The sequence below is a fragment of the Podarcis bocagei genome (genome assembly GCF_964188305.1).
Source record: "Podarcis bocagei genome assembly, chromosome: 15".
NCBI lineage: Eukaryota > Metazoa > Chordata > Lepidosauria > Squamata > Lacertidae > Podarcis > Podarcis bocagei.
The window spans coordinates 42,648,889-42,675,043 of NC_138141.1; the positions used below are offsets into that span (position 1 = coordinate 42,648,889).

Below are 26,155 nucleotides of genomic sequence, written 5' to 3' on the forward strand. Positions count from 1 at the left end.
GTGTTTGACAAGGGTAGGGGGGGCTTCCTTTCCCTGGAAGCAGCTGGGCTGCCTTTCAGTTGCACCCATATCCTTGTAAGGAGCAATATCTGCGAGGCAAAATAAAGCGAGGTGCAATAAAACAAGGTATGCCTGTATAGATTAAAAATCATTTCAGAGACCAAGCTTTTGTGGGCTACAGTATACTTCACCATTAATATTATGGCATGGGACACTGCTACCAAACACCTACCTCTCTGGAAACTGGTAACTAGTTGTTTTAAATATATACATTTTCAAGCTTTATTTAGAAAGAAAAAGAATGGGGTCCAGGGGTGAGTGATGGGAGACATGGAGGGGAGAGAAAAATCACACCATGGTATGGATTAACAATAAACAAATTCCCTACCCCACCCCAAAATGAAATAGTCTCTTGAACACTCTGAAGTTCTCCTTCAATGCAAACCCTTTTCAAACAGAGCTGCTACTGCTCCAGGTCAATTTTCTTCCATCTGTTCTGTCCGTGGTCTTTTACGAGGGTTTGCTTCACTTTCTGCTGGTGTACGGTTTGGAGATGGAAGCTGAACATCTCTGAATCCATGAGTCTGTAGAGAAGACAAAGAATAAAGTAACAGGACAGTTGGAAAGCTGCAAACAAACTAAAATTTTAGGGATTCAGCAGCATTCCCATAGATCAGGAGTAGTTTGGTAACGGGGCTCAGCCCTTTACCTCATCCATTTCACCTCTGCATCCAGAAAATGGCTCAGGGACTTCACAACATTTCCCAATTCAGATGTTATGGAGAAACAGAACCGAGTGTCATCGGCATACCGATGGCAGCTTTGCCCCAAAACTCATGACTGCTCCCAATGGCTTTATCATGTGGATTATTAAATAGCACCAGAGATAAGATCGTCCCCTGTGTCACCCAATAGCATAGCTGCCAGGGGGCCTAAAGGCGCTCTCTCAATGATATTCTGTGGACTCTGTCTTGAAGGTAGGATTGGAACTACTGTAACACAGTGCCTCCAATTCCCAATCCCTGGAGGCGGTCCAGGAAGAAACCATGGTCAATGGCATCAAGTGCTGACAAGAGATCAAGGAGCAGGAGCAAAGTCGCACTCCCACTGTCCCACTCTGCAGGGTGACCAAGACCGACTCAATTCCGTGGCCAGGACTGAACCTAGGCTGGAATGAATCTAAATAATCTGTGTACTCCAAGAATGTCTGCAGACTGCTGCTCCTTCTGTTCCACCATCTTCAGCCATGCTGTTCCCTGAAATGACCCCCACCCACCCAAGAATGGTCCTTTCTTACTTGTTGCTCCTTACGTTTAGAACTACTACCCCCAATACTTCCATAATGACACTCACCTCCCTCCCTTCATTCCTATCTCCCTTCAAAACTTAACTTTTTCATGGTGTTCACAGCATTCCCAAGCCCAACCTGCAGGGGTGGCCAACACAGTACCCCCCCCCCGAATGACTGACCAGACTGTTTTGGGATGATAGGAGTTGCAGTCCAACACTGTCTGGAGGCCACCCCATTGGTTACTTCTGCCCAAGTTTTAACTCGGCCAATTTAAATAACTACGTACATGTTCTTATACTTTATCCTTGCCTCTAGGTTTTTCACTCTGTCTACCTTATTTATGTAAAACATTTATATCCCATCTTTCCCCAAATTAGTCTTAAGCCAACCAATGACATCCCTACTAAAAATAAAAATGAAATTGCAAAGCCCAAATGGAAGAAAATGATGCGAAGAAACGAAACCTATAAAAGCCACAGCAGGAGACAAAACAGTAACTGCAATTAGCACATTATATCGCCAGAGTAAAACTGTAACAATCAACTATAATCGCTAATAATTAAAGGCCAGGGGCCTTTCTAAAATAAAATGAAAAGGTCTTTGCCATCTGCTAAAATGTCATAAGGGAGAGGCAAGACAATGGGAAGAATTCAACATGGCATAAGCAGAAGCCTTTGCGCAAGGCTTCTGCTGATGGGACTCATTAGCTGAATCCCTACATTCCATACAATACATTCAGAGCACATCTGTACCACTTTCACAGTCACAGCTTCCTCCAAAGAACCCTGGGAATTGTACTTTATCCCTCCCAAAGCCACAACTCCTAGCACCCTTCATGAACTGCATTTCCCAGGATCCTTTGGGGAAGCCATGAACTTCAAATGTATGGTCTGAATGTGCCACCTTTCTTCCTATATACATAAAAGGTGTTGGGGGGGGCTCTAGGTGGCATCTGGAGAAAGCAGAGACGACAACCCTTAATGTGTGTGTATACACACACCCATTCTGTTGTCAGGCCTGTTCTGAGAAAGGTGAAGCACACTTCAGATGGCTATCAATTGCTCAAGGAAGCAGTAAAGTTGTTTCAGAAAAGATGACATTTCAAGCTGGCCGAGTGTGAAACATCAGGTGGAATTACTATCTGGTGTGACTTTTACAAAATGCCAGGAGGTCCTACGAGCAAGACCAACTTGATCCGTAATGAAAACAGCAAGTATTTCTTTCTTGCTGATCTCTAGGAACTTTCAGCATGCTGCATTACAGACTGTCTTGTCGTGTGTGGCAAATCGGGTCGTTCTTTTTAAGAGACATGCCAGAAGGGCAAAATCTAGACAAGATGCCCCGGCTGTTTTGAGTCATTAAGTGTTTGAGTCTATGAAGTGCATAATCAAAAGGTTTATGTTTCACTACTGCTATGACACCCCTTTCACTGCAAATGTCAGTGGAGTCTGGTTCATTAGGGCAATTGAGGCACTGTCCCACCAAGCTCAGTCTGCCCTCACCAGACTGCTTTTTTACTTCCAACTAGCCCATGGGGGCAACCCAGCTAGATGGGTGGGGTATTATTATTATTATTGCCTGCCATCTTCCTCCTCTTTAGTCTCAGCGTTGTGCCTTGTAGAACTCAGCAGGGAGGAGGACAGGGACAAAACAAGAATCATCTAGCTCTGCCTGCCATTGGCTCTGGCTCCACCTGTTGGGATCCCAGCCTTTTGCCCCATCAATCACCATGGCCACCAGCCACCCACTTGCAAATGTCAAATCCTCCCTCAACTTGCTCCAGAAACCAAGTTTGTTCAAGCAAAAGTATTCCAGCTGTTATATAAGCAGAAGAGCTAAAAATTATGCATAATCAGAGCAACAGTGGCACTTGGAATTCCTTTTTTTAATATAATGACTTTTATTGCAAAACATTTTACATACAACAATGAAAAAAGGAAAAAGAATAAGAAAAGGAACAATTAGGACATACAAACAAAATAATACCCCAATAACACCACTAAACTGTAACTAATAACACAACATCTAACATATACACTCTTTTTGACTTCCAAATCAACTTTTTGTGCTTTCAGCGTATTCTTAATCTATACGCACTTTCTATAGGCACTTGCAATTCCAGCCACTGGATAAAAGTATCATTTTCGACATCATTCTGAAAGGGTACTGTTTGTCCTGTTAAGTGCTCCCTACCTCTTATAGGGTTAAGTTCCCTTTGGAAGGAGGTATGGCTGAAGACTTAAAGCACCGTTCCAGTATTTGAGATGGTTTACAAATATACAGGTTGAACACAGATGAAGGTGCAGTGCAACACACTAACGTCAGCACAATCCAGAGAATCAACCATGTACAGTGGTACCTTGGGTTATATACGCTTCAGGTTACATACGCTTCAGGTTACAGACTCCGCTAACCCAGAAATAGTACCTCAGTTTAAGAACTTTGCTTCAGGATGAGAACAGAAATCGCGCGTCAGAGGCGCGGCAGCGGCAGGAGGCCCCATTAGCTAAAGTGGTGTTTCAAGTTAAGAACGGGCCTCCGGAAAGAATTAAGTACATAACCAGAGGTACCACTGTATTCTCAAATGTTTTCAGCCTACAGCTCTCGGCATAATCTGTCTCTTTAAGAAATGCTGCTTTACCCCTGCCCCCTAAAGACCTAAATTCATAGGTGCAGAGTTTGAAGGAACACCCAAAGGACATCTAGTCCAATCTCCTGCAATGCAGGAATCACTGCTAAAGGATTCCTGAGAGATGGCCATCCAGACTCTGTTTAAAAATCTCCAATGAAGGAGAGTCCACCCTCTGAAGGAGCCCGTTCTAGTGTTGAACAGCACTTACAGGCAGAAAGTTCTTCCTAATGTTTAGTTGGAATCTCCTTTCTTGTAATTTGGATCCGCTGGTTTGGCTCCTACCCTCTTGAGAGGCAGCAGAAAACAAGCTTGCACCATCTTCCATGCGACAGCTGTTCAGATATCTGAAGGTAGCTATCATACCACCTCTCTTCTCCAGACTAAACATACTCAACTCCCTCAACTGTTCCTCATACAGAATGGTTTTTGGACTCTTTGTCATCCTGGTCACCCACCTCTGCACATTCCAGCATATCAATATCTTTCTTAAACTGTGGTGCCCAGAAGTGGACACAGAACTCCAGGTGGGGTCTGATCAAATTAGAATAGAGTGGTACTATTAATTCCCTTCATCTGGACACTATACTTCTGTTGATTGCATCATCCTTAGCTAGTTATGCCTTTGCCAAAATGAATGTCACCTATTAAATTAACTCCAGCTACTTCCTAGACGTTGTGAGATCTCTGATCTGTAATTTCTCTAATAAAGCTTGACCTCTTACTGGTAAGTAACTTTTAAGCAGCCTTTATAGCATACATTTGCCTGAATAAGTACATGGAGAGACCACAGCTTTTCACAACCGTTCTTACAGCATTTGGCAAAGTCTCGCACGGTACAAATTTAGAAACCACCCAAATTCTACAGACTGGAGGGTGGGTGAATGAGCAAGAGACAACTTATTTAAAAAACAAAAACTCTTGATCAGCAACAAGCCTTCAGTTTTGAAGATGTAAGCATTCTCTGGCCATCTACAGATGGGACCTGTTCTCACTACACAGTTTTTTAGAAAATGGAAAAAACATCTGCCAGTTTAAAGCATCTTATCCAGGAATCCCTAGTGCAGAACCTAACACTTTGAAGGTTTTAAAAAATGTTCAGCATGAAATAATAATGCTCCATTATTCTAGAGCCAGGTAGTTAAACTAAGCTAAATATTGTGTATAACAACTGAAGAAACTGTAACTTTGTACACAATTTTAAAGCACATTAATTCCTCCAAAGAATCCTGGGAACTGTAAGTTGTTAAGAGCACTGGACATTATACAGTGGTGCCTCGCAAGACGAAAAGAATCCGTTCTGTGATTCTCTTCGTCTAGCGGTTTTTTCGTCTTGCGAAGCAAGCCCATTGACGGATTAGCGGATTAGCGCTATTAGCGGCTTATCTGCTGATCGGATCAGCTGATAAGCGGCTTAGCGGCTTAGAAAAAGGGGGGGGGGACCAGCAGGAACTCGCAAGACATTGTCGTCTTGCGAAGCAAGCCCATAGGAAATTTGTTTTGCGAAGCACCTCCAAAACGGAAAACTCTTTCGTCTAGCGAGTTTTCCGTCTTGCGAGGCATTCGTCTTGCGGGGCACCACTGTAGCTCTATGAGGAATAAACTACAGATCTCAGGAGTCTAGGGGGTGGGGATCATGTGTGGTGTGTACACAGCCTGTGTGTCATTAAAAACGCGAGGTTGTAGATCAAGGTGGTATCTTTTATTTTACCAGCATTTACTATGGTGGGTGGGGAAGAGTTCCTTGGGAGGAAGGGCAGGATCAATAAACAATAATGCTTTTAAGCTTCTCACAAGCAAATGGAAAATTTTCCATTACCATTTCTTGGAGTCCAGCACAAGTGGAGCTTGAAACCTATCATATTTAGCAACAACATTGTTCCACAAAATGCTGTGACATTGCCTTTACTCTGTGCCTTGCTCTGTATAACCATGAGGACAACATTACCCTGAAATGAAAGAGGCGACCAACTGTCTTGCCAAGAAACAAATGGGAGGCAGCTTCCAGTAAAAGACCAAAGAGTTTGTAAATTTCATGGCTCTGCTCAGAACTGTGTGGTTAATTAAGAACACAGATTTCTACAGATGCGCTCTCTGAATCATACACTCTGCTGCACTGATCAAGCTGGCTAAGGAGCAACAACACCCTCCTCCCATTAAAAAAATGGGTGGGGGAAAGAAATAAATGTTCGTGTTTTTAATCTGCATTTTTAATCACTTTACTGTGCGCATTTGGTTTTTAAAACTACATTATTTCAGCTGTATTTTTCATAGATACTTTACATGCTTTTAAGTAAACTGCTTTGAGAAGAGCTTGCTAAATCAGGCCAATGGCCCATCTAGTCCAGCGTCCAGCAAACTTTCTCACCATACTGTATTTTGTTGATGGCTGGAGTGCTGTGAAGCAAGCAAACCACATAAAGCTTTAGAGAGGCTGGTAACGGCACATCTGCAAAGCAGTCTTACTCCAAGAATTGAAAGGTCGTATTTTTATCCCCCCAAAGCCTCAGTACTCAAAAGGCAGCGTTTTCGCCCTAAAAAAACAAAAACGTAAGAAATGCTATGGCAACATGTTACCAGGAGCACACATGGCAAGCGAACAGTTACAATGTGGTAAGCTATGCTCTTGACATTTGAAGAGAAGAGTTTAAAATTGGTTCTGCTTGCTTGGCTCTGTCTTCTGCAAAAGCTGCCCATTACGACAAGAAAGCGCGGCTATCACAATATTTGCTGAAGGATTATTTCTAAGGCCTAGGGATGCAGGAAGGCAGCAATCTCTTCTCCAACCTATATTCATCAAAATCAGCGCAGCTTCTTTTTCACTGCAGTTCAGTTTCCACCAAATACAACGCTTTTCATTCCGCTGTCCGGAGACTGCATAACATTAATAACAATTCACGTAACTTAGATTCATTTTGTCATAAAGGAAACTTGAAAACCTTGTTTAAAAAGATAATTAATTACGTATCCTTTGCAAACTTCAAAAGCAACAACATGTGTTAGGCCGAATTGCTGTGATAAAAATGAACGTATTGCCAAGGATGCTGTTTCTGTTTCAAACATTGCAAATTCTGGACAAAATGGACTGTTTCAAGAAGTGGCAGAGAGACATCTCTAGATTTGTCTGGCAGGGCAAGAAGCCTCGAATAAAATTTAAGATATTAACTGATGCTAAAGAAAGAGGTGGATTTGCCCTGCCAGACCTTAAACTTTATTATGAATCAGCCGCCTTTTGTTGGCTGAGAGAATGGATGCTTCTTGAAAACACTGATGTGTTGGATTTGAAAGGTTTCAATAATGTATTTGGTTGGCATGCATATCTGTGCTATGATAAGGTTAAAGCACACAAAGCGTTTAAAAACCATATTGTCAGAAAAGCACTGTTTAATGTCTGGATAAGATATAAGGACTTGTTAGAAAATAAAACCCCAAGATGGCTGTCACCAATGGAAGCAAAGGTTCAGAAAAAACTCAATATGGAGGCCAAATGGCCAAAGTATTGGGAAATTTTGGAACAAGAGGGAGACAGATTAAAACTGCAGAGTTTTGAAAAATTAAAAAATAGAGTGCGAGATTGGCTCCATTATTATCAAATAATGGAGGCATATAATTTGGACAAAAAACTAGGCTTCCAGGTGGAAAAATCAAAATTGGAAATAGAATTGTTAGACCCCAAAGTTAAGAATCTGTCAAGAATGTATAACTTGCTGTTGAAATGGAATACTCAGGATGAAACGGTGAAATCTGCTATGATTAAATGGGCACAAGATGTTGGACATAACATTATGATGGTTGACTGGGAACAGTTGTGGACCACAGGTATGAAGTTTACGGCATGTAATGCCTTAAAAGAGAATCTAATGAAAATGATTTACAGGTGGTACATAACACCAGTCAAGCTTGCAAAAATCTACCATTTGCCCGATAATAAATGCTGGAAATGTAATGAGACTGAAGATACATTCTTTCACCTTTGGTGGACATGCCCAAGGATTAAGAATTTCTGGGAGATGATTTATAATGAAATGAAAAATGTATTTAAATATACCTTCCTGAAGAAACCAGAGGCCTGTCTCCTGGGCATGGTTGGCCAATTGGTGCCAAAGAAGGATAGAACTTTATGTATGCTACAACAGCAGCAAGAATACTTATCGCAAAGTTGATGGACTACATGGAATTGGCGGAAATGACTGGCAGAATCCGAGACCAGGGAGAAGAGTCGGTGGAAGAAGATTGGAAAAAATTCAAAGTATATTTACAGAAATATTGCAAAATTAATGAACGTTAGAAGGATGCTGGAATGAAATTATATGGCTTTAGCAGAAATGTTATAAAGAATTAAGTAAAAATAGATTGTTAATGGACCAAAGTGGAAAATTTAAGGTTACATTGTCTTAAGATAAATTATAGAACGAAAATTGAGAAAGATGGAAAGGATTTGCTGAAATAGCTAATTGAACTAGAATACAAAAAAGGGAGGTGTGAGGAGGTTGATGAAACAAGTAAATGAAAGGTAAAGACACGGAAATATTGGATGTGTTTTTAAATGTTTTTGTTTTTCTGGTTGTTTTTCTGTATTGTTTTTTTCTTTTTCTTTTTCTTTTTTGATGTATTGTAAGGTATTGTTTTGTTTTGTTTAATTTTTTATTGTTTCTTTCTTCTTTTTTCTGTAACTTTCAAACCTCTAATAAATATCATTTTTTTAAAAAAAATCAAAAGCAACAACATGAATTAATACCAGTCGTCTTTGCTTGGCTGGCTTCTGTTCCTGACCACAAAAACTGTGGTAAATTCTGAAGGGGGTGGGGGTCTCAAAAAAAAAAAAAAAAAGAGACATCCCTACTTGAATTGCGCCACCATGAACATTTCTGCTATTGGCTCACCTTGGAAGACTTGCAGCTGCTCCAAAAGCACAATTTTAAGTATAGATACCCTGCCCTCACTTTTCAGCCCCTAATCCTGGCCCTCCTCCCGCCATCCGCAATGTACTTACCGTTACACAAAATGGCACAGTTGATTCCTTCTGACTTGGCGACTTGTACAGCGTTGCCAATCTGTATAGGATGGAAGTCATTGTGATTTCAGTGACATTGCTCCCTTGTTTAGCTCATGTTACATTTACAAATATTTGACAGCACGTGCGCATAACACCATGGCAGACCAGTGTAGGGCACCCTCCCTGCACCAGTCAGGGCCCCTCCTGATGACATCAATCTCTGGCTACTGGGCTATGCTGGCTGCTAGAGATTGCTGTCTAACAACATTTGGGAAGACACCAGGTTGAGCAAGACTAGTACAGCAAGTGCAACTTCATTGGTAAGCTTCTTCGCCAATCAGCCAAAGGGCACAATTCACCCAGGAAGTTCTTCTGCAGAAATTCTGATGCAGTGATCAGGAGCTGTGCAAAAATAATATGATGTCCCACACGTTTTATTGTTTCCTTTTACACCCTGCCTTCCTGCCAATCAACCACTGGCGGTTTGTGAGGTCCCATTCATTTTAGTAGGCCCTCTGTACAGAACATTTTCCAAAATACGAAAAATGACACCTATATAGATCAGGGATCCCAAAGCTTTTTGAGCCAGTGGGTACCAGTCACAAAATGGCTGCTGTGGGGGCGTGGCATAACAAAAAATGGCTGCCATATTGAAAAAAGAAGAGAGACTGGAGCACAGAATGATGTGGGCCTTTACCCTATACAATCAATGGCAGAAAGGCATCTACATCAGCGACTGCTGTACTTGCTCAGAGAGAAGCTCTTTGCACCTCTCCTCAGCAGAAAATGAGAGGAAAGGTGTCAAATTCTGGCATCCTACGAAAACTGGGAAGGTGTAAGGGTGCACGTTCCATGTAGGAGAAACTGAATCAGTGCAACCAGGAACTGAGAAGGAAGAGCAAACATTCTCATGCACTGTGGATTTTTAGTGGAGATTTATTGGAACCTTTGCAGGCACCCTAAGATGTGTCCGTGGACACCATTGCTGGTAACTATGGAATAAATGGGTGGTCTCAAAATGGTGGAGACCACTGGAAACAATACACCTATGACATGAGCAGCAAGCATTTTGCAGCCTGCGACAGGTGGGCCCCACAAGGCTGACAACACATAGAAGAGATGCTTGAAGAAGGGAAGGGGGAAAAGGCTGTAGCAAGTCGTTTCCTCCTTTGTGTTTCTGCGTCCTTAATCAGCACTGCACTTGCTGGTTGCGATTTAGAGTCTGTTAGCCATGTTGGGCACTTTTCAAAATGAAAAGGCGGGATATAAACTATTTTAAATTAAGCAGAATGGTATTCATTTGTTTCACCCCAGAGTCTTGGGGTGTGTGTGTGTCAGGAACTGCCTGCTGAAACCCAGAGTGGGGAGAAAGTGAAGCCTTTGTCCTCATCACTCCCCGGGAAAGTATTCTGTCTTGCTCTGAGATAACCTGCCAAGGTTGCTGTTAATTATTTTTAGGGCTTCGGCTGCTTCTCCTTCCCCTCAGTGCCATTCTATTAGAAAGCAAGTAATTACCGCCCGAGGAAGATTACCACTTCACATTAGCTGCAGAGGGAATTCCTTAGAACATTTAAATTGGTGGGTTGTACTTTACAGAATAGCCTTAATCTTGAGACACCCTAAGCCATGTTTTTAAGAGGCTCTTGGTTGGAGTTCTGCTGGGTGCCTCTGACTCAACAGGGGGGCCTGTTCTCACGGAAACAGAGGCCCCCCGCTCATAATTTAGTACTGACACATTTCCAGCACTGGAGGGGGAAGAGAGAGGAAGGTATGAGGTTTATGCTAAACAGGCGCAGTGGACAAGGCTGCCTTAATACTCCAGATGTCTGACAAGCTATGCAGCAAGAATGTACGTAGAGTGTGAGCTTGAGAAGCGATTACACCATTTATAGAGGCGAGTCTTACATTGTTAACAGCCTTTACGATCTCTTCCATCTGATCTCTGCATTGCTAAATACAGTGCCTCTCACTCTCCCTGCCTTTACAAGCTGAATTACTAGAAGGGTTGCCAAACAATTTTATTTATGAACTAGGGAGGTTTTACATCTGATTATATCAAGTTGGGCTGTAGAGACAGGTGAATACGAGGTTCCTCTCAAGTTTCTCATTTTTCCAATCACAGGTTTATTTCTCACCGTCATTTCACATTTTTTTAAAGTTCTCATTCTGTATTTTAACACAAATCTCTTCTAATATACACTTTTATATGCTCTCTCTCCTGCTGCACACATTTTTGCAAAGAAATTTCCCCTAAAAGAATATTTTTGTATATTCTTTTCAACAATATATGCATTTTTATGGCCAGTTTACCCCAGTATGTGCTGAATCACATGCAGCCTGGGAATTCATTGCTGGGCTCAGATTAACTTCAGAAGAGCAAGACACCCACTGGATCAGATCACGTGTTTTTGGTTTCTCACCTGTGTTTGTTGTCCCAGTGCAGGATTAAGCGGACGGTAGCTACATGCCCCCAGCTTTCTCCTAGAGTGTGAGAGAGACAGATAAATAGCGTGATGCATTCCTGCACAGGTGGGGGGGGGGGACTCAGGTTAGGAGAGAAACGTGGACCTCCAGGCTTCTCTATCTGCCCACTGAAAACCTCCCCTGATCACAGGGGTGCCACCCCACCCCCAGGACTGTGAGTGCCTGCCACCGCAAGGCAGAGGTTGCAGCAGTAGGCGGTTCCTCTTCCTCCTCCTCTCCACAGACAGCGGGCCACCCTTTTCCGTAGGGAGAGGCTCAGACTCAGAGGCAAAGATACTCTGCCTCCGAGGCCCACCACCCGGAAAAGGGTGCCTTGCTGGCTGGCTGAAGAGGGCGGAACAGAACTGCTTCTCTCTTGGAGGCAGTGCTGCTGCCGCCTTCCGGCTTTTCTCATTGGCTTTGTGGGTGCCCAGCCCCCACAATTATCTCATTGTGGGTGCCCGAGCATCCCCACCCCCCTGGAGTTAGCTCCTATGCCTGGTCACACTCCTAATGGCCCTGCTTTGCACCTTCCTCAAATGCTATTTGTCTGGCGGGAATGTTTCCTTGAACGCAATAATGCCTCTTGCCTGCCTGGATGGAGACGAGCTTGCCAGATGGAGTGGAGTCACAATGCTAGCTTCCTGGCAGGTGTGTTGCTGCCTCTTACCAGGAAGGAGAGTGAGAGGCATGAGGCAGTGGGAAACTTGGTGCGGTGCAAGTGTGCCTATGGGAGCCATCAAACTGGGTTAAGTGCTGCGCCCCAGGAATGTCTTACTGGTTGGGAAAGCAGATTGTGCATAACAACAAATTATGTCCACGCTCCCACGTGCTTTTTGCACATCCCTCTGAACGAGCTTAATTTTTGAGCATTATTCAAAAAAGAAAAGAAAAAACCATGACCAAGAATAATCCTGCAAAAACAAAGGAACAGCTAATGCAGAAAAACTGTGCAAAGAGCACCAGAAAGTAGATAATGACATGCAAGAAATCAGCTGCAGAGGAACTTCAGGCTCTTTAAAACCTGAGAAACTGATGTGGCTTCTGACAGAAAGCAATCTCATTATTTGAGCTCATTTCTGACCATGTCATTTGATTTCCAGACAGATTTATTGAGCCCGTCTCCCTCAACCCATTCTAGACAGTGCGCCCATAAGTCAGGAGATGGATTGGATTTTAAAGCAGGTCATTTAAAGGAAAATACTATGAGCAGTCGTCCCCCCCGCCCGCCCCAATTTGTCTCCAGAATCACCAAGTTGGTGCATCTGTCAGCCTCCGGGGCGGGTGGATCTAGTGGAACATCTTCATTACCACATACAGAGGGAGAAGCGTATCATTCCAGCGGGAAGAATTATCAAAATTAAATGTCTAGACCCCAGAGGCATCTTGGCAACCTTCATGACTACGCCAGCGTGAGATTTAACGTTTGGAAGTCAAGATTAGAGTATGAATTATACAAATGAGTGCCATTTCCATTTCAAACCATATTTCTTTGCTGGGGGGGGGGGGAATGGATGGTTTTACGCTCCATGGCAAAAAGCGCTACTAAAATTAAACTGGAGAGAGATAACAATATTTGACCTCATTATTAAGTATGCCAAGTAAAAACCATCTAGGATCATCCATTTTGGAGCCCAGTGTGTGAAAGGCTTCTCAGCCTAACCTAATCCTCGCAATGCCTAGGAGATTCCCCCCCCCCCAATAATTAAGAAGGTCTATTTAAAAATGCTAAGAAAAACTAAGATTTGCGGATTTTGAACAACTTTTGCAGAGGAAACCATTTCAGAATCTATTGCAGAACGTAAAAACATCTAAAGAGCCCTGTTGGATCAGGCCATAGGCCCAGCTGGTTCATCACCCTATTCTCACATTGGCCAACCAGATCTACCAATGGGAAGCCTCCTTTCAATTCCCAGCAACTGGTATTCAGAGGCATACCACCTCTGATAGGAGGTAGAACTTCAAAACTACGGTAGTAGCCACTGATAGCTTTATCCTCTATGATTTTGTCTAGACTTTTTTTTTAAAGCCACCCAAGTTGGTGGCCATTGCTCAGTCTCATGAGAGTGAATTCCATCGTTCTTTTCTTTTCTTTTGCGTGTTCAGTTTTCTAAACGTTTTGCTTTCTGAAGGCCCATAAATTAATGAAATCGCACTGAGCAAGGGACACAAGCCTAACAAGCAAGTGATAGCATGGACGAAAAGACCTGCTACTTGGGGTGGGAACAAAAACAAAGTTGGTTCTTATCAATGGGTTTGCTGCTGCTGCTACCACTACCACCAGAAAGGAGAAAAGGGAAAACACATAAGACATGGGAGGAAGCAAAAACAGGGTTATTTCAAATTATAATCTTCCTTTCTCTAACCCAGCATGTTGCATCTAAAAACAACAGAACTGTTCATTAATAACTACAGTGCCACAGAGATGGGGATAATAATATTGTTCCCATTTTACAAAGGGAAAACTGAAGCTCACAGGAGATACGACTTTAGAGATGCAAGCCAGGACAAGTTTAAGAAACATCAGAAAAGCCTGCCCCATTGCAGATCTCACAAGCAGGAATTGAGCAAAACAGCAGTCTCCCTTTCTGCGATTTCCAGCAACTGGTATTCAGGAGCATACTGCCTCCGACAGTGGAGGTAGAACATAGCCATCGAGGTTAGTAATCACTGATAGCCTTACGCTCCATGAATTTGCCTAAACCTCTTTTAAAGCCATGCAGGCTTGTCTACGAAAACCCGATAAAATGCCCCCAAGACATTCGTAGGTCCTCTGTGTGGTGCAGATCAAGCCTAGGATTGCTTCCCTCCCTCCCTGGTCTCAGTCTGCTTCCTTTTCTGATTTCCCAGAAGGGCAAGAGAGAAAGACACAGCAAGGAACACAGCAGTTGAAGAGGAAAACCCTTCATTTGCTTGCCCAAGTCACCATTTTCCTTCCCTAAGGCTGTTCCAAGAACATGATGGGAAAGAGAAGATTGGCAGCTAAGGGACCAGATAGCACCCCTCAGGGAGCTGGAGTCAGCCCATGGACCGCCAGCTGCCGACCCTTAAATCTATTAGCTTTAATTTGCTTTGTAGTCTGATTGTCTGCCAAAAATCATGTATACAGCAGGGGGAAGGCAAGCACACTGAAGACAAAAGGTCAGTGTTTGAAAGCAAGGTCTTTATCTGCATGCACATTTCAGACCCGACATCCTCCAAGGGCATGCTTTTTTATTTTGTTCAATTTATCTTAAATCTCTGCCAAGCGGTTGAAGTGCTGAACACACACATTAAGGGATGCTCTTGCCTTTGTATGTCTCTCAACGCCCCCTCCCCGACCCCAATAATCAAGGGAATCATTACATGATTCACAGACACTGAAGGAATGCTTTGCTTTCAATTGCAAGAAGAAGAATTGTCTATTTTTTTAAAAGAAGAAGTAGTCTGGTATTCAGTTTTCACTATAAAGCTGCAAAGCACCTGGCTTTTAAGTCAGGATTTTATACCCATTTGGAAAATGGATTTGGACCAGTTCTATGCAGAGCAAGATGCCTTTGTTAAGATCACCAGGGAGACCTGGCATCTGATGAAGTTGGTGACGGCTGCCACAGTTAATACCAAACGTTTTCCTGGCGGCAGCCATGCCCGTGCATCATAGACTTTGGAATGTGCACTTCCAAGGCCCACAATAATTATGTGGTGGTGGTGGGAAATGGACTGGGGGTGGGGAAGGGTGCTTTATTGAGCATTTATCCAGATTTGCTTGCAGGGAAATTAGACGGTGCTTGCTACCTAAAGAGCATTTACTCCACAATTTCTTTGTGGGGAGGTTAGATGACGTTGCGTCAAAGCAAGCTTCCCTACCACTTTCCTTATTGCAAGAAGTCAGGTATTTTCAGGAAAAGAGAATTTACCAATATGTGGCGGAATCCTGACAGGAAACAGTGGCAGCGTAGAAGCAGCTATGTTTTCTCACAAAACTGTCAACCAAGTAAAGAATTATAGCTAATATAACTAATCTAACAGCAGGCGATCGACTTATTAAACTTAAGAATGTACATAGCACCCAAATCTCAACACAAGAGTTTTTTGAGGCTGAAGACCAAAGATTCCACTAATTATCTCCTAAAACCTGAAACTGAGGACATGATTTTAAGGAAAGGAATTTAACACAACCTCAAGTAAAGAAGCCTACTCTTTGAAATGTCTTGGGAATATGTAGTACTGTAGGGAGAGAAGTGCATTTATCCATCTCTGATTTTGCATCTTTGTTTATGGGCTTGTGGAATAAAATCCTTTCACTTCTCTATTTTCTAGCTTTTGGTAGAAACCTGTGCTTGGTTAACAACTATCTTTTTAAACAGCGTCTCATACTTTGTGACTATAAATACACAAATGAGTGACATTTGCTTCGCTCTCCAAAATTTGGGACTTCTACATTCTAGACAGTTGTACAGAATGTATTACAAAGGGACGAGACACAATGAAAGAACACACTCCAATTTCCTGTGCCTACCTCTAATTTGAATTGCCCAGGTTCATATCCTTACAAGCACATCTTGATGCTGAACATTATTTAATTAAAAAAGAAAAGAATAAGCCAGAGGAGAGCCTAATTAAAAACGTTACCGATCAGCTCTAAAAACAGTGTCAATTAAAAATCAAAACAAAAGCCTGCTCCTTGAGGGCCTTCAAAAAGTCTAGAGAGCTATGTTGTTCATGTTGATATGAGCTGGTTTCATACCAACATGAACACAGCAAGCTTTCCTGAAACTATGCATAAGAAGAGAGCAAGCTGCTTTAAACCAGGCCAAACTTTATTACCCATTGAGCCCAGTATTGTGTATCCTGGCTGGGAATGCATCTCCAAGGTCACAGGCAGTAGCCGCTGATATCCACTGAGACTGGCGGGGCAGAAAGCAGGGAGCCCAACAGGTGGAGACAGAGCCAATAAGAGGCAAAGTCAACTAATTCTACTTTCATCCCCATCCTCCTCCTCCTCCCTGCTGAGTTTCAAGAGCAACACTGAGACTAAGGAGGAGGAAGGGAAAACTGACAGTCAGGGCTGGTTGTAAGTAAGAGGACAGACAGGTGGAAACTTGCTTTCCATAAGACTGAGGCTGGTGGAGCAGTGCCCCATTGATCCCAATCATCATTATTATTTTATTATCATCTATTTATTTATATACCTCTTACATGGTAAAATGGCTTCTAAGCAGTTTACAAGTATATAATCCACTGGTCTCAGGCAGCGAGGTCTTTGCTGAAGTGTCCTCAATTTCAACCTTTCTTTGTTTTCTGAAGGATGCCTCAAAGCCAGTCAGGTTTTTTTCTTGCTAGGATACTCCCTCAGTATCCCTCAGGGATACCTTTGCTCTGAGAATGCCCAATATTAACTGAGAAGTCTGCAGTTAAAGGTACCAGTTTCCAGGATCACAGCAGCACATATTTGTGCCAGCTGGTGCAATCACAGGACTTGGCCCAGAGAATCAGGAGCTATAACCATGGAGCTTCTGGTTTGTATAGGACATTCTCTGTGCAAAGTTATCTTCAGAGAGAATCACCGGGGAAACAAGATTGGCTGTCACGGTTCTTTTGTTCATGGTGCATGAAAGAAAAACCTGGTCTGTATAAAGCAGAAAAAGCATCCTTCAACTTGCAGTATAAAACACTTACCCAAGGCAGGTACCAAAGAGGAATGGCCATGTTCAAGTCTTGTCGTCATTTGATTGGTCAACACAACCTGGGGGGGGGGAGCAGTTGGGGGTGAAGAGGGAGAAAAAACCCATCAAATATGGTTAACACACACTAAGGGGAAAGGGACTTGTGGCTGAACTCCAACTAGGAATGGGGGATAAATTCAGCCTGCTTTTCTTATACCTAATTTGCACTTTCCAAATCAATGAGAACTGAAACAAAGCCATCCTTCAAAATTTACCTTCTCCATATTTCACCATAGTCCTCCAGTCTAGTAATGTGTACAGCAAAGCACATATTATTGAAAATAACATCCAAAATTTAGTATGTTCAGCAAAACGACTTTGCAAATACTCGCACATTAGGCAAAATCGCATACAACATGTGCACATTAGGAGAAATTTGCACTACGGTCATATTCACACCATACATTTCAAAGACTACAATACCACTTTAAATAGTCGTGGCTTCCGCCGAAGAATTCTGGGAGTTGTAGTTTGTTAAGGGTGATGAGAGTTGTTAGGAGATCCCTATTCCCCCTACAGAGCTACATTTCCCAGAGGGACTCTAGGAAATGTAGCTCTGTGCAAGAAATAGGGGCCTCCTAACAAAGCTGAACTCTAGAATTTGATATCACAAGATGCAACTGCCAATTTAGATGTCCTTTTAAAAAGGAACTTAGATGCATGCAGGATAAGGCCATCAGTGGATGCAAAGAACAGAAGAAAACCGGCTGGATGAGGCCCATGGCCCATCTAGACCAGCATCCTGTTCTCACAGTGGCCAACCAGATGGGAAACCTTCAAGTGTGACCCAAGCAGAAGCATGAAGCAAGCACAAGACCGGTCTCCCCTCCTGCGGTTTCTAGCAACTGGAAGCATTTACTGCCTCCAGCCATGGAGGCAGAGCATAGCCACCGATAGCCTTATCCTCCATGAATTGGGACCAAGCATCTTTTAAAGCCATCCAAATTGCTGGCCATCACCTGTGGGAGCGAGTTACTAGTCATGATGGCAATAGACTGCCTCTAACATCAGAGGCAGCATGCTTCGAAGCAGCTACTGTTTGCTGCGTCCAGTGTGGTCTCGCCACTGGTTGGGAAGTGGTGAGCACGCTGTCAGCCACGATCCCTAACCTGTTGTTTCTTATGGAATGCTGCGTTTGGAGCCGGCAACCAGTTTTGATCCAAACTGAGAAAAAGAGCAGCCTAGCCACATTTTAAACTGATAATATATACACAGCCCAAGAGTTGGAAAGGGCTATTGCCCTCGGGTCCTGCTTTTGGGCTTCCCAGAGGCATCTTCATGAAAACAGGATGCTGCACTATATATCCCTTTGGTCCAATCCAGTGGGGCTCTTTTTATGTTATACTTCCTCCCCGACATTATCTGAGTAGCGGGGTTTATTTATAGTAGTGCAGCAATAAAAAAGAAATCCCAGCGTGCTCACAGAATTGCAGCTTGAGGAGGAGCAAGAGTTACCTAGAGACAGAGAGGAGAGGCAGACGAGCACCATTCCAGAACTTGCGTAAGCTTCGTTCCTGAACAATCCCTTTCTACATGGCAGGGTTTAAAAAAAGCCCACCTATAAATAGGCTACACAGCTCATGCCTGCCCTCAGCTGGCACAAAGCTGGCCCTGTCTGCAGCACCTTTAAGTGGAGGTCAAAGGGTGCAACAACAAAGGAAATCGGCAAGGCAGGATGCTAAGGATTTTCTCCCACAGACAGCTCCTCCCCCGCAAGCAAGCAAAGTGGCTTTTCTCTGAGTGACCAGTTGCAAGTCTTTTTGCGAAGGCCAGGGGTTAATTTTCTTTAAACATAATTATCAGTGGAAGGCAGGAAACTCTTTAACCTGCTTTTGAAATTTGTGGGCATTTGCTGTGAGGGGAGAAAGAAGATCCACCCACACATTTTCTCCTGAGCTTTGAAATTGGCTGTTACTAATGTCTGAACGGACAGCAGGAGGCTGTTACAAGCCAGAGCCTTTCAGTGATATGGGATTTCGGGGGGGTGGGGGTGGGAATTCCTATGCAAATGAGGGTAGTTTGAATCAGAAAATATTCGGTTTGCATAGAAAAATATCCGGGATGAGGAACCTGTGGCCTTCCAAATGCTGTTGGACTACAGCTCTCATCACCCGACCCCTGGTTATAGCTGGCTGCTGGGAGAAGTCCAAGAGCATGTCGGCCAAGTTTTTGTGGCCTGGGCCAGTTCACAGTCCCACAGATGCCGCGGTGGGCTGGGGTGTGCGCGCACACAAGCACAAACGCTATTTCCGGCACTCCTTCCAGCACGGAGGAGGCGTGCACAGCTTCCCATTGGCTGAAGGAGCTTCCTGCAGCCAATAGGAAGCCGGAGAGCGTCACGGAAGGCGGTCCCCACTCTGCTCCACACTGGTTTAGCGCGGTGCACGGCAGCCGACCAAACAGGCAGCGGGGGTCCATGGGCCGGTTAAACAACCCTCATGAGCCGCTTGTGGCCCATGGGCCTTAGGTTGCTGATCCCCAAGTTTCTAGATAGAGCAGGGGTGGGGGAAGCTTTATGGTATGGTTTTTCTCTTCTGGGGAAACATCTGAGTGGGAGGGCAGGTGTGGGGCCAGAGGCATTAGTGGGCAGAGCAGTTCATGAACATGTTTATCTTTCTATTGTAATAGGAATTTTATGGTCTTAGATATATGGCAATGTTCATAACCGCACGTACATAGATCAGCACAGGAAAGCCAACCTGGAACCATTTTGATTCCTAAACTGAGCAAATGTTTCTCTGCAAGGTCAAACTGGAAAAGTCTCCCCATTGTCTCTTTCCTCACAAATCCTGTCTTAAGGACACATTTAAGATATGAATAAGGTGTGAGCCTATGACCTGGCCCAGAAAATAAGTATTTTACCACTACAAAAGAATGGCCAGGCTCCCCAGGCAATCCAATCAAGTAACTTGCCCGACAGGAGATAAACTGGGACAGGAGAAAAACAACATGCAAATGTTCTGTTTCAGTCCGCCTTTTCTGGGATGTATCTGAGGGGTGGTCTTAGGTTACACCCCTTCTGTGATGAATGCATAATGTTTCTGGGGGTGGTCTTGATCTAGAGGATGGGAATTTCAAACGTCTTTATAAGCCCTTGCACAGCATTTTTGTGGGTCCTCTTCCTCTCCTGCGTGTGAGGGGAGCACCCTGTTGCAACAGATCAATAAAGATCAAGCTTACTAGCTGCTTTGCTTCTCAATATTCTCTGGTTGGCCTCTGTTATTCTCTCCTACCAATAGGGAACCTATGTAAGGACTCTATATGGGCTCTTGGATACCCCATAAGGGAAAAGGGCATATTTTTATTTACAACAGTACGTAGGTTAGTTTCTTCACACTCTCAAACAACTCCCTATCCTTCGTCCAGAAAAGCAAGACACATTATCAGAGTTCAAGCACACATCCCAACCAAGGAAGAACACTCATGGAGGTTGCAAAGCACGATCTGGAGAGTCCCAAGAGCCAAGCAGAGGGGTTTGGAGGGTCACATTCAGCCCTGGAGCCCGAGTTTCCTCCACTCCTACTCTACAAAGCGATCTAATTTAGATTGTTATTTTACTTTTATTTATCATTAATGAAGCTAAAAACTTTGAAACTGACAAGTTTGCCTAACTTGCATCATTGTTACTAAAGGGACCCCTGACCATTAGGTCCAGTCGTGGCCAACTCTGGGGTTGCGGCGTTCATCACTGGAGCTTTCCTAGTCGCCGTGACTCAGCAGTGAAAAGTCCCTGTCCAGGGCAGTCTGCCCGTTATCTGTCTTGCTAACTTTCAGAACGCAGATCAATGGCAATATTATTTCAGAGTGCTTTCAAATAAAGTAGATGGGATTTTAATCAGCAGAATCAGTGTCTTTGATTCTTGTCTTGGGGCATTTTATTGATGTTGGGGGTTGTATTTAAGTTCTTGCTGTTTTATTGTTCAGCATAATGTGAGCCACTCACAGAAAGCAGAGTAGAAAAGCAATAAAATTTATTTGATAGATTTATATCCAAAATGGAACACATGGCGTAATACAGCAGCAATAAAATGCCATGATCATAATAAAACAATTTTTTAAATCGACACATGAAACAAACAACAAACCATATGAAAACGAAATAAAGGAATGAATAAAAACGATGTTACAAAAAACCCACACCCAACAGTGATTAAACTCTGTAGAACTGCACAGCAGATATGTGTAAGACACCACAAAAGTGTATTAAGACAGACCCGTCATTGTTGGAAGAATTCCCTCCCCCTTATTTTTTAAATAAGGTGGTCAAAAATGATAAGGATTGGAAGGATGAACACCGACCACTTATCCACCAGTGGTTTGGATATCTCATTGTCTTTTGTACACTTGAATGTGTGACTTATAATCATCCATTTTATTTAGATTCCTCTTTAGATTGCCTACATTAAGATATATGTTTAAACCAGGATTGATGGAATTTTATTATCGTATTTTTCAGCTGGCTTTTTTTTATTATTACTACCCCAATAATTTTTGCTTCCTTCAAGCATGGATTCTGGTACCCAGTTTAGAATTTAGTGTTCTAGGAATCCCAACACTCCATTTTAAAAGAAGCATGCCCCTTGAGTTTTACTCTGCAGCCAACTCTTGCACAGCAGTTTAAACCACATTTCGTTCAGTGCTTAGTAACCTGTATGTTGCAAAACAATATTTATGATTGCCCCCACCTCATAAAACAACAACAACAACAACAACAACAACAACTCACAGCTAGTGTGTGATCATTTGCAATACTGATCAGCTGCTGGGCCAAGCCGTTCAAGAGCCGTGTTCGCAGTGAGAGATCCTCAATGTCATGGCGGAAAGGGAAGGCAACTCCATCAATCACGACCAATCGTACCTAACAGCAGGATATAAAACACAGCAAGCTGCTCTTCTCAGAACTCAGTGTCAGGGAAGCATATGAGCCACCTGTGCACATTTAAAAATAAATAAATACAAAAGATAGATAAAAGATTGAAGTGGCCCTTAATAAACAAGGGGGGGGGGAATGAGTATTTATAGGTGCACACTTTAGGCATGTAGGAGGGAGGGGTGCTCTTGCGTTCAGGCTTTATGTTTCAAACTTCTCTATGCAATTGTAAATTGTACAGGTTAAAAAACTCCTCTCTTTCGAACAAAAGCCAAGTTTTCCACGATGATATACATGTGGCTTCCCACCCCCCATTTGTGCAATAAACCTACAGGCACTCCAATAACAAATACACACATCCTATGCTGTGGAGCCTGTTACCTCCCTTCTGGATATTTGCTTTTGCCTAACTGATTCATTCATAATTCTGAAGGAAGTCAGCGAGAATTGCTCAGGGCTCAATGCGATCACCATGCTTAATTATGATTTATTAGCATTCCTTTGCTGTTGCTACTTGTGCTGCAAAAATTCTTCACCCACCACAAGTAAGCCAGCCCTGCTGTGCATTTACCAGCTCAGCTGCCTGGGAATATTCAACTTCCAAGACAAGCATACCTGGAACAGCCTGTGCTTGCTCCACATAAAAGGGAGATTGGAAAATCAAATTATGACATAGAAATCGTTCTCAACCCTCCCTGGGGTAGCAAAAAGCCCTAAAGCCAGAGTGCTTTGTACCGTGTCTAGCTCAATGTTGTTTACACCACTGACCTTCAACTAGTGGGTAGGGACCCACTACTGGGTCACAGCCTGATCCAAGGTGGGTCACAGCAGCAGTACCAGCACCATGCAATTGTATGGTAGATAAATAAATAGCTCCCCAAATGCTTGAGTTAAGGTGGGACCTGGATCTGCAAAGTTTGAATACTACTGCTTCACACTAACTGGCAGCGGCTGGCAGCAGGTGCTGCTTGTTTTATTAACTCTCTGACACTTTTGGTACGTTCGAACAAGGCTTCCAACAGAATGCAGAAACTTGCTTCATGGTTCCCCACAGCACCACGTGCTGCAGGTTTAACACATATCAACCTCCAAGCTATTTTCCACTGATGTGTAGAGTCAATAGACACAAGGACGGGACTGTGTCCTTTAATAGCTGCTGCTGTTCTGCCCAGTGATAAGAGAATATTCCAAGCTTATCACTTCTCCAGAGAGGATAGCAGTAACAGCAAACCCCAAACACACACATAATTACACAGACCACCACTCCCTTCTCTCCCCCCCACCCTCACCCAAGCCTATACTATATACAACATTAAAGTCTCACATCAAATATAACTGATCTGTAGAAGACTCTATGATCTGAAAATAAAAGACGATGTGTGGACTTTTAACCCACCACACAATGTACATATATAGTTTATCTAACTTAGAACACACACTGGCCATAGCTGTCAACTTTTCCCTTTTCTTGCGAAGAATTCTATTCAGAATAAGGGAATTTCCCTTTAAAAAAGGGAAATGTTGACAGCTATGACACTGGCTACAGTAGTAGTGATGATGATGATGATAGATAGGCCATGGTTATGCCAAGCCTCTGGTGCGATGGAGAGAAGTAGCAGGCATAGAAATAGCTGGTGTCAAGTGGTCCAGAAATTTCTGGTCTAGGCAACATGTTTTCGATATTTTTATTTAAAATATTTATATTCCCGCACCTTTTAACTATGCTGATTCATGATATGGCTGACAAATACAAAATCTTCAAGCAAACACAGGTTGAAGCTAAACATGCTTTGTTCCAAAGAGTGAAGGAAAGATTAGTGTGCAAGAATTCATAGGTAAGGGGGGAAGAGAAATCAGGTGAGCCCACAACAGAATGGGAGAAGTGTGCAAGCGTGAAAAGATTAGGCAACACCGCATCTGCCTTGTGTTTTATCTGTGTTTAACCCCATTAACATCAGTGGGTTTAAGCATGCCTAACTCAGTTAGGAGCGAGCTTTTAGTAAACTTGGTGTGGTAGGCAAGGAAATAAAAGGGGGACAATGCATTAGTGGTGATTCTATACTGGGTGGTCCACACTTTATTAGATGTTCTGTGGTGCTTTCCCATTGTTACTGCATTACTGCTGTCTGGACGGGTACCCTTGTAGTATAGTGCAAGAGAAGTATGACAAATTGGAACATTTGTAGTATGACACATTATAGAATTTCAGCAGTACGTTGCATGAAACAAAGAGTATGCCTGTCCCAAAACTTTTCCAGGCACAAGTAACACTGAAAGTACAATCATGTATGCCCACCCCAAATCATGAGCTCCAAAAATCATGAATGCGCAATCAAAAAGGTCACAATCTGACCTCAATCCAGTAAACTACAAATGCAGCCCAGATCAAATGAATCAGAGCCAACAAGTAACTTCCCCTTCACACACACTATATTTTTTTCGTTCTTACTTACAGAATCTCCCTACCTTTGGATGCCCAGTAAGGAAGTCTGGGAGGAGGTGCACCTGTGCCAGCAGCTCCACATAGTCATGGCAACGGAAGTAAAAGATATGAGAAAGAATATTTTCAAGGGAGAAAGTCTCCAGTGCTGTTTGATGCTCTGAAGGAAATAAGAATCTATGTTGAACACATTTGTAAAACCATGACATTCGTTCCCCAGCCTGTCCCTTACACATAGAGATAGGTATGTAGAGCATGTGGAGCGATTTAATTCCTGGCTATGGAAGTCAACAGAACAGGACATTCTCAGTGTAGCGGTGGAAGACATCTAGGCAGAGGGCAAGGCAATGTTCCCCTCCTAATAAAAAGAAAAAGCTGTTACAAGGCAACTTGTAACAGCTCATGACTTGTAGGCTGTGGCCTACAAGCTATGAGGACCAGATAAAGATGCCTGGAGGGTTTCATTTGGTCTCCAGACCTGATGTTACACTCCCCGCAAGCCTTAGGTGAGCATATAGCTTGATAATAAACCTTCTTCTGGATGTGTTTCAGCAATAAGCCGGCAGTGCTCAACACAGGCGGTTGCCATATCTGCGACTCGGTCTACCATAAAGCTCCCTTCGGTGTCTATGAAAACAGCTTCTCCATCAAGCCCTCCGAAGCATTCTGGAATCTGCACATCCACCACTAGTTGCATGCTGAGAAAGAGGACATAAAGGAATGGTCACAGGAAGAAAGATAGTTATAGATCAATAAATAAGCGTTACAAAAAGCACACCCCCAGCTCATGACTGGTGGAATCTCCCCACCCCCCTCTTCTGGCAGAGACAGCGGGAGAACCCAGACAGGAAATGACACTACAAAGAGATTTATGCAATGTGGAATGGGCAACAGGGCATTGTGTTAGCCTATGAAAATCTGCAGGTTTAGAAAACACCCACCGTGAGAAAATAAAGCACTAAGTACTGAACGTGTTTGCTTACCTAATTGGAAGCAAGTTCCACTGAAACAAATGGGAGCAACAGGTGAAGATGCACTTCCACTGAGCTATGGACTCTTCTGAGCAAGACCCATCAGGGCTAAAATGAAGAGCTACCATGACCATAGTCTACCCCTCCTGCCAGACTACAGTGAATCGTGAGAAGTGCAGAAAAGGCTTTTAAATGTGAGTTTTGGCAACAGTTCTTACCATAGTTGTGTTTTGCCGACTCCTGGCACTCCGCAGATCTCTGTGATTTTGGTCAGCTGAATGCCCCCTCCCAAGATACCATCCAGTTCAGAGCAAAAGGTTATAATGAAACCGTGAGCTTGCTCCTCTTCCAGAAGTTCAAGGGCTGTGTACTTCTTGGCTGGTGCCTGATCCAACCCCACAGTGTTTGCTTCAACGCCATGTCGTTCCCGTTTGATCACTTGCAGAATTTCTAAGGCCTCCTGTTTTGAAATCCCAACTTCTGGGGGAAAACAAAATACAGTAGACTTTAATTTTCTGAAAAGCAAAGGACAGTAAGGGAAGGGTCGTAGCTCAGTAGAGAACATGATGACAGTCCCAGGTTCAACCTCTGGCATCTCTAACTAGGGCTGGAAAAAGACTCCTGTCTGAAACCTTGGAGGACTGCTGCCAGTCAGTGTAGACAATATTGAGTTATGTGGACCAATGGTCTGAGACAATAGAAGGCAATTTTTAATGCTTTCTGCTAACTAATACTGTTCATAATTTTGCCACTGACAGTTACTGGGCAAATCAAAGTAGTGAATTAAAAT

At 43.3% G+C, this 26,155-nt stretch overlaps 1 protein-coding gene across 2 annotated transcripts in view; it reads right to left on the minus strand.

Moving 5' to 3' along the window:
• Positions 1–251: 251 nt before the first annotated feature.
• The window catches only part of RAD51C (RAD51 paralog C), a 31,017-nt gene continuing 5,113 nt past the window's right edge, over positions 252–26,155 (minus strand). For both annotated transcript variants that reach the window (XM_081172190.1, XM_081172191.1), the window contains exons 2-9: positions 25,584–25,845; positions 24,926–25,092; positions 24,421–24,554; positions 21,811–21,942; positions 17,038–17,104; positions 11,337–11,397; positions 8,914–8,974; positions 252–584 (exon numbers count right to left, since the gene is read on the minus strand). In XM_081172190.1, coding sequence (XP_081028316.1) covers positions 477–584; positions 8,914–8,974; positions 11,337–11,397; positions 17,038–17,104; positions 21,811–21,942; positions 24,421–24,554; positions 24,926–25,092; positions 25,584–25,845 — 992 coding nt within the window. In that variant the 3' untranslated portion in view covers positions 252–476. The remainder of the gene's footprint in view (positions 585–8,913; positions 8,975–11,336; positions 11,398–17,037; positions 17,105–21,810; positions 21,943–24,420; positions 24,555–24,925; positions 25,093–25,583; positions 25,846–26,155) is intronic.